Raw genomic sequence first — 16,179 nt, forward strand, 5'->3', positions numbered from 1 at the left:
TTACTTTAAAAATGTGTAGGTAGTTAGATCAGCATGTTGTTCTTACTCTTGTAATCATATATATTAAATACTACATTTTTGCATTAATGCTAATTTTCTAACACTTGTTTATTGTGCTAGAGTGAAATAGGCAAAAATTCACCGTCATGTTACTATTTAGTAGTAATAATATATACAGGGTGTGGCACAAATAACACCCTTTTTTATTACAAAATCTTTTATTACAAAATCATAAGCATGTAATTTTGTAACAGTATCACACTCAAGCACACCATATGACATTTTAAGTGAAATGTTCAAATTAAAACTAAATTATTATACCCATATTATTACCCTACCAACCACACTCAAACAGGCATTACTTCTGCTGGATCCTGTATATAAAAATGCTGTTATTATGTTTTTAAAAGGAAATTGTGTTTAATCAAAAGTGTTTGATAAATTACCTATACTCCACCCCCATCACTTATTGTTTTATGCTGGTATAAAGAAACAGAAAACATTTCACATCTATAACCAACTGAATAATGATTGGGTGGTTTCTTTCTGTCTGCTTGATGGATTATAAGATTGATCTATGGGAACTATAGTGAAAATGCCATTTATCAGGACTACATTTATTTTCCTTTCTTTTTTAAATGTATAAACTAACAGTTTTCTGGTTACCCGTCTTTTTTTTTTTTTTTTCCTCCTCTAGAACCTAAAATATATCATACACATTATATTTAATTTGAGTTCTTTGTGAATATTTATTTTTATTCCTGGTGTATTTTAATTTTTAGGTATTTGTCAGAACCATTCTGTCAATTTTATTTAATTTGAGCCGCCAACTGTCATGAACAGTCTTTTTATGTAATGCCAGTTTTGTTTTTCTCCTTTAACGCCAGCCATTTACAACTTAAAAGTAAGAATGAATCATCCTTAAATGAATCCAGGTCTCTTTAGATACTGATGCTGAGGCCCCAGAACTATTGATTTAATTCTAGCTGTTTGCTTAAACTAAAAAAACAAAAAACAAAAACCAAAAAAACCCTTGCAAATTCACTCATTAAAAATAGGTTATGGTAAATGAGATATCTTTTCAAAGCAAAGGTGAAGCATTAAATACTTAGAGCTTCGTTGAAGTCTCATTTTTTGCTATTACTATTTGCTACCTCTTAGTTATATTCTAATAAATTAGTTTTTTAGTATACTCTCATCCTGGCTCCTCTCATTTAGATGTAGAAATCCTCTGTGCTGAACAACACAGATGTCATTAGGCACATGACATAGGGCTCTTTTGATTTGTTCGATACTTGAATATATCTTCATGTGATTTTCTAGGAGAAGTCCTGACTTGCCCTTGCTTCTCTTTGGGCACTAGTTCTTTGTTCTAATAACTGGAAGATTCAGGGATGTTTTCTAATTTAAGATGCCATTCTGCTAACCCTTCTTCCTCAGTCATTTCTCCTTCTGCATGATTACATGGAGAAACCACCACTAAATTTCATTCTGCAAAAGTTTTCATTAAGTTAGTTTAGCTAATGTATTTTATTTTGAATCAGGGCATTATTAATCTGTTTTTTTAATTTTCTATTCTTTTTTAATCCAGTGTCTACCACCTCATTAGCTTCAAATTGTTTTTAATATAGTATTCCCAACAGTTTAGAACATTTTACTCTTAGCCATTTTTCCTCCTGGCCTTCCACCTCCACCCAAGCACTGTTAAGTAACCTTCGAACACATCCAGTCCAATAGAACACAATAGCCAAATGTTGAATAATCATACTTTGGTTGTTTATCTGTGTTGGCTAGTATTATACTTTAACTTCTAAGAGCTGAGCAGAATAAACATGAACTATCATCAATCATGACAAATGTATTGATGTTTTACCATAGAATTTGAGGTAATATGTTACCGTTATTTTTAAAGTGTGCGCCTAGGTTGTTTAATGTAATTCAACATGAGAGTTGATTAGGTTCACCAGATGGCTCTTTTATTCAAAAAGATTGTCTCTCATTCTTCTTTCATTAGTCTTCCCAGTCCTTCCTCATGAAGTAGCTTTAAATTTGTTTAAGAACCTTGTTAATTGATGTTTGAAATTTGTGATAGGGAGCAGGAAGTAGGGGGTGGATGTTGCTACTTTAATATAAAGCAGTTTGAATCTTCATTTTTTTGAGTGGCTGCCAAAGTGGCAAGTTGGAAGCATTTAATTTCTAAGCCCTATTATTACTTACATATTGTATCTTAAGGTAATTCTCGCTAGAAGATAGTTCTGAAAGCTTTAAAAAAAAAAAAGTTCCAAAAGGCTAAATTAGCACAGAAATGTGTGATTCAGAAAAGCACACCTGGAATGATTTTTCTTCTCCTTTGAGGTTTATGAATTTAGAATGAACATCTGATTCCTTGCTGCTTCAAATAAGACAATACATGTTTCTGTGTGGTTTGTCACACCAATTTCCAAAATGGAACTGAGCTCGCCCCACCCTATCGCACCAACTATTAGAAGAGGGTATAAAGAAAAATGGGTAGATCTGGGACTGCAAATAGGACTTTTTGTCAGCCTGATAGAAGTGAGACAGTTCTACTCAGTGTTACTTCTCCCCAAATACACACTTAGAATGCACCTTTTCAGAGATCTCCAGCACAGGTCTTCTGTATCTTTTTTTCCGTCTTCCCTCTCTTTTCCTTCTGCCACTAGGCCACAATGAACTGTTTCTGTTTCCTAGGTCAGTTGTGTTCTTTTCTCCCTTGGACTCAGTGTCTAACTGTTTCATATCTACCTGAGTACGGGTTCAGCCGTTTTCCTCCAGTCACTTAACACAGCAGTTTTCTGACTAGTTTTCTTTTTGTTTTGGAATTTTATTTGACTACCTACCATGACCTCACATCCATACACACCAACCTAATAAGTTTTGTCTTCCTCATTCATTAACATGCTAGTAATATAAATAGACCCCTTCATTTTATTATACTCTATCCCCAAGTAGTTGTAGACTAGAGCTCCTTCTATCAGCCTTTGCCACTTCTCTGGATGACACTAATTTGAGGATATCCAGCTATAACACTAAGTCAGGAAATCTGATTTAGCGTGTGTATCCTAGCCTAAAAATGCTTTACGTTATTTGTATAGACCAAGGGTACATCTGCATTGTATTATTTACTTACCACCAAATCCAAGCAAAACGTTGGGGAGAAAAAGGATTTAACTATAAGTTGTTCTTTGAAGCCATTAAGAGAAATGATTCTTCCAGAAGAGGCTCAAGTCACAGAATCTCAAGACCTGAGTCTTGAGCAACACTGTTGTTAAGGGCTTGGGGTCCTGAGAACAAGGAGGTACAGTTAGGGCATTGAGAAAAGACACATAACAGTTAATTATTAACCATGACCCAAGAAAGTCACAAGGAAAGATATTTTACTTTTTATATGGTTTTATTGAGGAATTTTTAATGGGTACTCTGAGAGTTTGGGGTAAGTTTTATTTACTTGATTAAGAATAGTTAAAATTTAATTTCTACCTGCTGATGGAAAGAAGTAAAAATAAAAAGCTTACAATGAACATATGGAAATCAATAATTATTCATAGTCTTTAAAAATAAGAATGACTTTCACAAAGTAGAACACTTAGACTGAATTGTATGTTATATGGATTAATTCTAACTAGATCACCAAGTGCAATTTTTATGGACAAAACTCCTTTCAAATTGAAGGGGGCAGTTCATGTGTTCACAGTAAGAAGACCTTACCTGTTAGACTTATACTCGCCTACCTGTTGCTTCAAAAACTTTAATATTTCTGGGTGTGTGTTATCTCATTTAACCCATAAGTTCCATGAAATAATACTTCAAATATTATACTATGTGCTCAGGTATTCAAGAAGTGTCTCGGTGTTTGGAAGATCCTAGTCATTCATTGTACATCTTTACATATGAATAAGATTATAATACATGAATATATGAATAAGAATATAATAATAAGAGTATTTTATGTATCATTTTATGCTTGTGAGGATTGTTTACATTTGTTCCTCATGTCTAATATTCTTTTGACATCATGGATAGAAGTAGAGATCATGAGTCAGTTGTATTATTAGTGTGGTCAATAAAAGTTTGAAGTTAATGATCAAACTGCAATATTAAAAGTGAGTTCAGATTTTTGTTACTCAAACTTATTCCTTGATGGCTCTTTGATGTATTTATGATAAATGAGAGTAAAATAAAAATTAGATACAGTGTAATATATGTTAATCTGTTAAGCATTTATCTTAAGGTGTCATATCAGTTTGTTAGTTTTATATATTTTTAACAGTTCATTTGAAATTTATTAACACTTTAATTACAGTGGATTGGCAGCTGGAGAAGATAATGGGCAGAGAGGTTATTTGCTGACCTATGTCATTGCATACCTTCGAGTAAGTTATCTCACATTTTCCTTGTCAATTGATATTGCAAACAATACTTTCTTTTTACTTTGAGTGAACAAAATTATTTTCTTAAGTTTTAACCAACTGCTACTGAGCCTATCATTTTACAGTAATAAAGATTTAGCTACAAATCTACCCTAAGTTCTCCTGCAGTGAGCATTTTAATGTAGTCTTAGGTAAGATCTAAATTTTAGATTGCAGTGATCTGAAGCATATAGGGGCTCCTGCTGCCCCCTTCCCCTCTCCATGCTGATAAGGAAAGCTACATTTATTGCTTGGGTGCTATTAGAAGTTGTGATTAACAGATTTATAAATCATGAAAGGTAATAAATGAGTTTAGGTCTTATAAATAATTTTTAATTATTAATTAAACCTCACATATATGCTTTTGAGGAATATAAAGGCTTTTAATAGGTCTTTCTGTTCTTTAGAAGAATGGAGCCTTTCTCTGTCTGAAAGCTGAGTTTGCTGTTCCTAACATTGGTTAGAATCAAGGAGTTTTATTTAGCAGCATTCCTCACTTGATCCTTAGTCTGTTTTAAAGTTGTATAAATCTTTCTTGAGCTGTCTTTAAAAGTTGATATTTAACTTAATTCCAAGTAGTTACTGATTCACTGGTGATGAGGACTATATAGAATTAAAGAAATAGTTTGTGTATACTTGAGTTCTAAAGTTTTTCTAATTTTAGACTTTCTGTTGGTGAGAAACTTTATAAGCTATGGTAACCTCAAGAGTCATCTGTATTTACTGATGTGAAAGTGCGTTTACTCATTTTTTCATTTATTTCTTTTGTTTTTCTACTTTGGCTGCAACAAACTGAAGTTTTCAAATTGTTTTCTGTTGTTGCTAGGATTACTTTTTCAAAAAAATACTGCTTGTTATGTAATTTAAAGGATCTTGTTTTAAAAGGTCATTTCTCAGCTATCCTACTGAGAATTTGGCTTCCCTAAAAATGAATGTTCTAATTTCTCACTTGGAAATTATTCTGAAGGAAATATTCCTATAAACTTATATGATTTCTTCTTTTACTTTTCTAAGAAAGCTTGAATTTTGTTCTCATTTTAAAAATAATTTAATCTTAGGTAAGATATAAATTTCAGACAGCAGTGAATTTGCATCATGTAGGTCATCTTAACAGTTTTCTCCCCCTGCCCTCCTCCCTGCCACCATTAATGGTACATTTCTTGCCTGTACACTGTGTTAGAGATTGTGATGAACAGATATACAGGTCATAGGAGGTAATAGATAATTTTAGGTCTTATAATTTTTTTAAAGATTTTTATTTATTTATTTTTTAGAGAGAGGGAAGGGAAGGAGAGAGGGAGAGAAATATCAATGTGTGTAGTTGCCTTTCTCTCACCCCCCACTGGGGACCTGGCCTGCAACCCAGGCATGTGCCCTGACTGGGAATTGAACTGGCAGCCTTTTGGTTCGCAGGCTGCTGCTCAGTCTCTGAGCCACACCAGCCAGGGTAGGTCTTACAAATAATTTTTATCTCCATAGACTCTCACTGCCTCAAGTTCTCCCATAATAAGCATATGGGTATACATAAATTTTGTTAGGCATTTTCTCTGAGGATATTGGCCATTTGCTCAAAGTACTAAATTCTTAATTCTAGGAAATGAAATGTTACTGTAATAGGTACAGCATAGACACAGTTTGAAGTAAATGTCTTAATTAAGATTCCAATTAATGTTAAAACAATCAAAAGCAAGTTAGAGATTGTTTTGGGCAGGGGGAATAGAGATTGTTTTATTTTTTATTTTCCCAGGACTTAATACTGTTGTCATCAAATATATGTTTACTAGATAAATGAGTGCATAAGGGAAAATTGTAAACCAGTAATTTCAGGATTTTTCCTGTTATCTAAGGGTAGAGTTGAAGTAGTTCATTTTACTAGGAGTGAAAACATGTATTGATCTTTCTACCTTATAAAATTTTCTTTCATATCTTTATACTTCTGTAGTGGCTTGTGCATTGCTCTTTTCAGTTTTAAAATTACAGAATCATACTTTAGGTAAAGAAATTAGTATTATAAGTTATTTATCACATAAACGTTGTATCTTCTGTGGTATAAAAATACACACATATGTATATTCCTAGCAGAGATGCTTCCAAATGTTCTTTCTGTTCAGTTGGTACAAAGAGAGGGACTATATTTTCTAATTTGTTTTTAAAGAAAAGTTACTTTTAAGAAAGGGAGATAGCTTCTCCTCCCTCTAGTCTTTCCGCCACCCCACTTTCCCATTTCCCTGCTCCTTTCATCCGGATGGCCACTTGATTGGTTAATTTACTCACTAGGCCACGAAAAATCTGTTCTGCAAATATTCTCTACTTGCACATAGACAATTCCTAGATAGAGACTCCATTCATTGGAGAGATATTTGAGTTCCTATCATGTTTCAGGACTTAGCCTGGTGCCACAGGTACAGAGGAGAGTAAGACAGACAAAGTTCCTGTTCTCCTGGAGGCTGTGTCTCACTTTTGGGGTCACTTTCTAGGGCTCTCATGAGGTAGATAGTAAAGAGGTAAAGAGCGATGGAGGTTAAGGTAGAAACATATAATACCAACAATTATATGAACTACTAATGAGGAACAACAAAATACAAACAACATTATTGATTCTTCTGCATCTGTTATAATTTCTTGATTTTTGTATCTGTGTCTTAACAGGACTTGGGTTTGGAATACTATATATTAGGAGAATCTTTTGAGACTTCTGCTCCTTGGGACAGGTAAAATGAAATAAAATGCCTGGGGGGAGGAGGGCGGGGGGAAATCGGGAACAACTGTAATAGAGTCAACAATTAAAAAAAACAACAACACAGCCTGTTAAGAAAAATCTACAAATAATCTATTTGAAATAAAAGCCAGATAGTTTTGATCCATAATAAACATAGAAACAAAATTCTTAGAAAAATTATCTAAATGCATGGCAAATATTAAAAAAAAATAAAATGCACGCTATTAAAATATGCTATGCACATTGTTCAAGTAATGTGTCTTTGTGTGTGAATATGTAAACTTAAATTTTTATAAAGAAACATTGAAACATCATAATCACCTTTATTTAAATTAATATCTCTATGAGATTATCAAATTTCAAGTCATTTTTTGTTTACAGCAAATTTGTTCATGTCCCATAGCTTCAAGGAAGCTATTAAAGTTTATATTTTAAAAAATCTTATTGAACACTAAATGTCACTGTGTGATTTTATTTAGCTTTGATTTAAATTCTTAAGTGATTAATATGCTTAAATGTTTTCTAAAGAGTGCCCCCAAATTATTTTAAAAAGTTAAATTATTTGTGATACATCATTTAACTTTTGATATTTGTATACATGCTATTCAGCAATTTCTTAACTTACATTTAAGTGATTTCTCAAAGATACATAATTTAAAGAAATTGCATATTATTTTTAAGATTATATACATATACAAATATTGGTTAGGGAATTAATAATAAAAACTGATTAGGAGCCCTGGCTGGTGTGGCTAAGTGGATTGAGTGCTGGCCTGTGAACCATAGGGTTGCTGGTTCGATTCCCAGGCAGGGCACATGCCTGGGTTGCCCTGACACATGAGAGACAACCATACATTGATGTTTTCTCCCTCTCTTTCTCCCTCCCTTCCCCTCTCTCTAAAAAATAAATAAATAAAATATTTTAAAAAAATGATTAGGAAATGCAAAATGGTTTCATTAAAAGTGGACTGGTAAGTTTACTCATTTAGTACTAAAAAATTCCTAGGAGATTGTTAGACCGTTTTACTCTAACATGACTTACATTTGACTTTAAAAAAATAAAATTAACAAATTATTTTAAATATAAAATAAAGTGGGATATAACAAATCCCCATGAATCTGTCCTAGATATTACATTTCTTAACATTTTTTTCTAACTTAATCTCTTTTCCTTCCCCCAGAAGACTTTTTACTTTCCTTCATTCAGTCTTCATCTACCATGGGGTATGACTTTGGGTCCATTGATGCTCATATTCTATACATTGTAAGATACCAGAGTTAATACTATGGATCTGTTATTCACAGTTTTTGTTGCTTAATTTAATTTAATTTAGTTTAATTTTAAGGAGAATAAATCTCATAAATAAAAAGAATTAACCAACTCATTGAAAACTGACACTTTTGAATAACAGGTATAGTTTGGCAGCTGTTCATAGTTGTCTCAAATACAATTTTAGTCTTTAATACCTTTCCTTGTAGGGGAAAGTTGGTTAGTGTAGTGTTACTTCTTCAGTTTTATGTATTTTCTTGTCATCAATTATTACTAACTGATGGTTTTCATTTTGTCTTTATTCTTCCAATTGTGGAAGCTAATCATGCACTATCTTTTTATTTTTCTTTACTCTTTCTTTGTATATACTTACATATGTACTTAATTGACTCACTGGCAATATTCATTTTATACAGACTACATATTTGGTTTGCTTTCATGTAAAACAACTTCAGTTTTGATAAATAAGATTAAGGGGAAGCAGCTACATTCCTGACATAGAATTTTATTATCCATTTAGCAGTGTTTTTTCTTTCCTACTGTTAGCTGAGTAGACCATATTTCGCAGCATAACCCATGGGATTAGGGTCTTTAGCTCTCACTCATTATTAGGTCGGTTGGCTTTCATGCATAAATCTCTTAAGGGATTATTGGTTTTACCACTCTTCATATACCTCAGTGGCCCCTAGCACAACAGCACAGCGTTCTATGGAGGTGCTCTGGAATAGTGCAAGAATTCAGCCTATAGAAATAGCAGTCTAAGAGTTCCAAGTGGAGATTTAAAGATTTTGGCTACACAGTATAAGACTGTGACTAAAACCAAGGAAGCTGGTACAAACACTTAAAAATAGTATGGATGAAGGGGAAAAAAGGCCTAAGAAGGGAACATCAGCATGTAAGGGATATTCATACAAACAAGAGCGGAGGAGACTACAGAATAATTTCTAGAGAATTTGGAGGAAAACCAGTATTGTGAGAGAGCCCAGGGAAACTTTTTTCAAGAAGGAAATGGTCAATAGTATTAAATTTGCTAATAGAACAGGTAAGAATTTAGAAGTATACAGTTATATTTATCGCCTATGATCTGAATGGACTGTATTGAGCTTTGTACAAATTTTGTAAGAGAATACTTTTAGAACTCCCTTCCTCCAAATCATTTCTAGAAAGTATCCCATTAAAGGTTATAACCATTCAGTTGTGTTCTGTTTCACATCTCCTCATTATTATTATTGATGATGATAATGATGGTGATAAAGCATTTAAATTCTATTTTCTGGAATCACGAGAAGGAACTTGTAAATTTTATAAATTTATAATATTTATTAACCCCTGTTGATGTTGAAGCTTAGTAACTTTTATTTATATTTAAAGTATTTGTTTTATAAGATGGATTTTCAAAATAAAAACACATTAAATTTTAATAATCTAAATGCTTTACCAAAGATCTTTTAAGAAACATGCATTCTTACCATTCCGTAAACAAACGAGGCATAGATAATATTGATAAATCATGTTTGCCTATAGCTTTCATAGAATAAGGCAGAATTTAACTTAAGAGCACTGTTTTATGAAGTTAGAATTTATAAAAATTTTAGGTACTGTATTTACAAAAATAAAATTTGAGATGCTAATAAAATACTAAAATCCTTTTAATACTTATAATTTAATCGTATATTTTTTGTTCTTATTGGAAATAAAACTTTATTTTATAAAGCATAATACTTTTAATGTTATTTTTATTACATTGGTTCTCCCACAGTCAGATTGATCTTGAGACTAGAGGTAGGTCATCTTTTTGAGTTTCTTCGGTATCTTTTCTCTTCTTATGATTCTTATGTTCTTAGGATCCAAACCAAGGTTTAAAACACAGAATCAGTATTAGTTCATAGCCAGGATATTTATTGGAGAATAAATGGCTTTTATATACCTTAAGAGTTTTATTTTCCCTATGAAACTAAATACGTAGTTTCAACAATATGTTACAGTTCCCATTAAAACATAGGTTAATATTGTTAAATATTATCAGTCTCCTCTCATCTGTTTCCATTAACTTAATATCAAACAGTCTAGCATAGCTTTACACAGAGTTACGTGTCCGGTAAGTCTTTGCTGAACTGGATTTTAGCTCAGTGTTTAAGAACAGGATATGGAACATATGGTATAACAAACATCATGATTATTAATTAAATTATTTTTAAATTAAGGAAAACCTTTTTAAAGATTTATTTTTAGAGAGAGGGGAATTAAGAGAGGAAGAGAGGGAAAGAAACATTGATGTGACAGAGAAACATCGGTTGGTTGCCTCTCATAGGTACCCTGACTGGGAACCAAAACCACATCCCAGGCATGTGCCCTGACCAGGAATCGAACAGACAACCCTTTGGTCTGCAGGACAATGCCTGACCAACTAAACCACACTGGTCAGAGTTTAAGGAAAACTTTTTAGACGTGGATATAAGACTGATATCTCTATAATCCAGGATTGAATTTTTATTAACATGTTCTTTTTATAGCTTTAAGGCTTTTAAAATCTTGCAATTAAATTTATTTTGAAATTGGGTTTTTCTAAGTGTAGGAAACTGCCTTCAGAAGACTCAAGTATGCTGTTCTGTCTTTCCTGTGACTAAAAAAAAAAAAAAAAAAAAAAGAGGACTTTGCTCCCTTTAAAGTTAAGAATAGAAAGCTCAATTTGAATGATAAATAAAGGTTTTTGTTCATTTTTGAAGGAATAAGTATGGAAGTTTTAGTTAAGAGCATTTCTGACTTCAAGGATGCTAGGTAAAGCAGCATATGTTAGAATTTTGATAACATTTGAAAATTTAATGTATTCCATTTATGTTTTCTAGGGTTGTAGATCTCTGTAGAAATGTTAAAGAAAGAATAATAAGGGAATGCAAAGAGAAGGGTGTTCAGTTTGCTCCTCTTTCTACATGCAGGTAAGTTTTCGATCTTATACTTCTGATTCTGGAAAAAAGCTATTTTATAATTAATGGAAAAGTGTAATTTGCCAGCTGAAGGGAAGCTTCAATGTATTTCATTTAGCAACCTTTTCTAAACTTCACTTGCCATCTTGTTAGGATTGTGCCATAGCATTTAAAGCAGCCCCGAGCCCTTTGAGTGTAGAACACCCCTTCCGTGAGTGAGCCTTACACGCTATCTGGGTAGCCCGATGGTGAAGACCCAAACGTCTAAGCTCCTGGAGTAAGAGAAGACCTTCATTGAAACTGTAAATTACATACACAGTCAAGGAACTCTAAGTTACGTATCCAGTCAACCTCTTTCTTCAACAGAGAAAAAGCACTTTAGTCACTGTATCACTTGTTTATTAAATGAATAGGTGTGGAATAAAGGAATGAGTGGAGTGAAAGATCTAAAGGAAGATTAACTCATTGCTTTCCCACAGATATTTCTGCAACACTGGAAATGCTCAGCATCTGCCCTGTCCAATATGGTTGCCGCAAGGCACATGTGGCTCTTGAGCTATTGAAATGTGGCTAGTGTGACTGGAACTGAATTTTAAATTTAATTTAATTTCAAGTAATTTAAATTTAAGACACATGTGGCTAGTGTCACCCATATTCGATCATGTTTAACTGAAGATCTTGTTCTTTTTGTTAAATAGCAACAGTCCAGATGGAGGTTTTCCTGAGAAGGGGTACTTTATATTAAATCTTTTGATATTAATTTTCTGTGTAAACACCAGAAGATTAAATGTATTGAGATTGAATTGAGCATTTGAATTCTCTAAAAGGTTATTCAATTAATTGGAATAGAGAAGAAATTGAAGTTAGGACACATCATGAGCAGGGGAACGTTCAAGTATATGATACAACAGTAATCTTAGCACTTGAAAATTTATTGAACATTCTGTTACTACATAACTGCCTCTATGTTTTTCCTGTGTGTGTGGTTTGTAACTACAATATTTAGTATAGAAACAAATAAAAACGAACATGAGCATGAATAAGAGTTAGGTAATTTTCAAAATAATGTATTATCTTTATTATTAAGTGCACCAGATGCTGGACTCCAAAACAGGAGTTGTGCTTCAGCACAGCAGCCTTTGTCTGTATCTTTGGGCATGATGCTTGTTCTTCTGGTGTATTGGAACCTCTTAACCGCAGCCTGGGAAGGCAGGCCTGGGCTGTTCCAGGGGCCTGCCCTCAGCCCTGCCTGCCACTTGCGCCACCATGTCAACTTCCTGCTTAGTTTTTAATTTCTTTGTTTTGTAACATTACACATGTCTGAACGGGGAAAGAAAGCACTGTTCCGCTGTTAGTAAATTATCTGTGCTCTAAATTATCACTAATAAAGTAGTGGTAATACCATCTGCTCGATGAGACTGTTGTAATAATGAAATGAGAAAGGTTATGAAGAGTTATATAAATGCCATTGTATCATCATGATGTAATTACATTAAGGTTGAGGTTACAATTCATACTGGTATGAGTAAGGAAAATTTGGCTTTTTTGTTTTTCTTTACAAAGACAAGTCCTCATGGAAACATCCAGTTGTTAAGCCCTCTTGATATTTTTACATAGCATAATAATTTGCATATTTTTGCTTTGTAAGACTAGAAATATGTTCTTTAAACTGCTATCTCTGTAATTTTTTTTCTTTTCATTTTTACATCCTTTCATCTTGCATTTTCCTACTACCATGTTGTGTTTCTTGGTTCTGTTTATTGCCCTCATTGAAACATACCTTGTAGAATTTGATAAATTGTGCATCTGCTGGGTAAGAAAGTAAAATCCTTGCATGAGATGTGAGGAAAGCGCCTTCCTCACATTAACTGTTCATGTAAATCAGGATCTCATTGAAATAGTCTTTGTGCCTCTTGTGAGAGAGACAGGGTTCGAAAAGCATTTCAGGAAGCAGCAAGTCTACACTGTATTTCCATGTAGAACATGTGTGTTCCGGGTAGAACCAAAGAAGTAAAAGTGAAAAATGTGGATTTAGAGCTTATTGGTTGGGGGTTTGATGTATCTGAAGGAAGGGGAAAGAGGGAGCCTTGTCAGTGACTCATCTTGTAGAGAACCTCTCCAAATAAAGGCGTAAGAATGTACTTTTTTTTTTCAATTGGGAGGCAGCTTTAAAAATGAAACTTGTCTTGAAGTGTAAGAAAAATAATTTTTGTTTATTTATATCATCAACCAAAATTGATCAAATAAATTGTCACTTAATGGTGTTGACAGGTTTTGTGACTTGAAGCAAAATGACATATAATGAAACAAATTCTGCGATAGGCTAATCACTATAAACAAGAGGTGTTTCTACTGCGTCTCATCGGGCATCATCTCATCAACACTGTAATGACATTGAATGAAACGATGTTTGAGGACCTGCTATACTTCATTCTTCTCTTATTATATAATACTGAAAACAAATCAGGCCTAATAATCCAAAAGTCATTTGTTCCCAGTAAAATTTGAAACACTTAAAATAGTAGAATCTATTCTTGTGTTGTTGAGAAGTTTTTATTCCTTTATTTTGCTTAGTGACAACTTAACAGATTTTATCTCCCCTTCCTCCTCCTGCCCCTCTCCCTATTCACACGTCTTGAGACTTCTCCCTTTCCACTTTGAAAATATCATTGATAAACCACTACTTACTGAAAGTGATTGAGAAGTAAAATATTCTCTTCTATAATAACACTTAAGTCTTGGTTTTTCAGAAGGTACTCATGAGGACCAGAAGGTACTTATGAGGACTCATAAGGATCTTACGCATTGTAGGCAGCCAGAATTGGTATACTTAGATTGAATTGGCTATATGTCATTAATTAAGTAGCTGTTTTTATAGGAATAATTTTCTTATAAAAGCTTAAATGCTCAGCTACTGGGATCATTTTATAAAACCAAAGTTTAGAATGTGCAAAGTCTAGTTATTTGAATAGTTTTGATTAATAGGAATTTTAAATGTAGTTTTAATAGCTCATAGTTGGTTAAACTAACATTTAACAAAAATTTGATTTTAGTTTAGTTTGATTTGAGCTGCTTAATAATGGACAAGGAGATTATTCTGTATTGAATGTAAATGTGTGAGATGTATTTTTCGAACTAGCTTTTTAAAAAGCTATTTCAAAATTAAAATAATTATAGATATCATTGAAATTAAAGATTCAAAGGAAAATAATTTAGCTGTAGGATGCATTTGTTGAGTTTGTTTATTTCATTCCTGTTGATAAGAAGTTACTTTGTCTATTGGAATAGAAATTCCAACCCTAAATTTTCTGAAGAAATTTTATGGAAAGGAATTCCTAGCCACTGAATCTGACAAGAGTAAAATACTCCAAAAAGTGCAGAGCACAAACAGTTTTTTAAAAATTATAGAATAGTAGACTGACAGCCATACTATCTGTTGTCAAGATGATTTTGGGAGAGTTTAGTGTTTAACTGTCTAAAATGATAGAATTGCTCTATTAAAGGTGTTAGGTCTAAGTCGCTTTCTGAAATGGACCCAAATTGAAGTTTTCCAAAAGGTGTTTTCATTATTTCTACTTTTTCTTTGAGATACTGATCAATCAAGCCCTATTTTGACTTCAGAAGCCTCCTTATATACTGAAAACTAATCTGTGTTTAATATTGATCCTGGGTTTGTTGGAAGGTGGCAATACTCTATTAATATTTAGTTACATTCTATTTATTGATATTAACTATTCTCATGAGTGTTGTATACTAATTGCTATAAACTCATTTTATTCCTGTATCCTTTAAGTTTATTTAAATTTGATTATTCATAATGGTAATGCCGTCAGTTAAAATGGTTCTGGTTTTTCTTAAACTTTGTAAATCTGGAACTTAAAATGTAAAGATTCACAGGATCTTTTTTTATGACTGTGAATTAACACTGGAAGAAAAACACAGCTGGCAAATTGACAGTAGCATTATTAAACAGTTCATTTCTTCTGTTCTGAGGCAGCTAACATTTGGCCTGAAAGGCCATTAAAATTTTAGATTAGATTCTATTTGTATTGTGTAGTAAAAAGAGTATTTCCTCTGTATTTGTTCCTTCTGTTAAATTCTTTCTGAGGACTTTCTTCAGTTGCATTTGGAGATTGGACCATGATTACATTAGCCCACTTTCAAATGCTTCACCTAATTGCATTTTGAAATCAACTATATATATAAAATATAAATTTATATTTTACTTACAAATATAAATATATAAACAAATATTCTTATTTATATATTTTATTTATAAATATATAAAAACTATATAAAGTAATTTATAAATTTTTATTTTACTTATAAATATATATAAGTAAATATATATAAATATATATAAGTAAAATATGCACTGGGTTGTATACTGTATTTTACTTATAAATATAAATTTATAAATTATTTTATATAGTTCTTATATATTTAGAAATAAAACATATATATAAGAATATATATAAATACATATATTTTTTAACCACCTAACATTCTAGATATTTTTCGTAAACACCATATAACATGTACACATATGGGGCCTACAGACACTATTTTAAGGCCATGTCAGTGCATTTGATGTGATCATTCAGTTCGTTTTCAAAGTCCTTACTAATTATTAATGTAAACTTCGTGAAGACATATTTTACCTAGTCTGCCCATTTTTAGTATCTGTACATTTCTTTTGTTTCCTAGTTTTAAAGTCTCATACGTATTTCTGTTAACTTAGAGGAAGTTTAGAAGATGTAGGTGGATCACCAAGGTCCATCCAGTTTGTTTTGGGCTGGCTTCTGAGGAGATGGATTTTTGTTTATTTCAGGCCCATTA

The 16,179-nt window shown here is 32.4% G+C and overlaps 1 protein-coding gene across 2 annotated transcripts in view; it reads left to right on the forward strand.

Annotated features, from left to right (window-relative positions):
* AGPS (alkylglycerone phosphate synthase) overlaps positions 1 to 16,179 on the forward strand; it is a 141,137-nt gene that overhangs the window by 102,024 nt on the left and 22,934 nt on the right. For both annotated transcript variants that reach the window (XM_054562498.1, XM_054562499.1), the window contains 3 exons: positions 4,322 to 4,391; positions 7,077 to 7,138; positions 11,263 to 11,352. In XM_054562498.1, the coding sequence (XP_054418473.1) occupies positions 4,322 to 4,391; positions 7,077 to 7,138; positions 11,263 to 11,352 (222 nt within the window). The remainder of the gene's footprint in view (positions 1 to 4,321; positions 4,392 to 7,076; positions 7,139 to 11,262; positions 11,353 to 16,179) is intronic.

The sequence above is a fragment of the Pteronotus mesoamericanus genome, unplaced genomic scaffold (genome assembly GCF_021234165.1).
Source record: "Pteronotus mesoamericanus isolate MK-2021 breed Mesoamerican mustached bat unplaced genomic scaffold, CSHL_Meso_final scaffold_651, whole genome shotgun sequence".
NCBI classification, from domain to species: domain Eukaryota; kingdom Metazoa; phylum Chordata; class Mammalia; order Chiroptera; family Mormoopidae; genus Pteronotus; species Pteronotus mesoamericanus.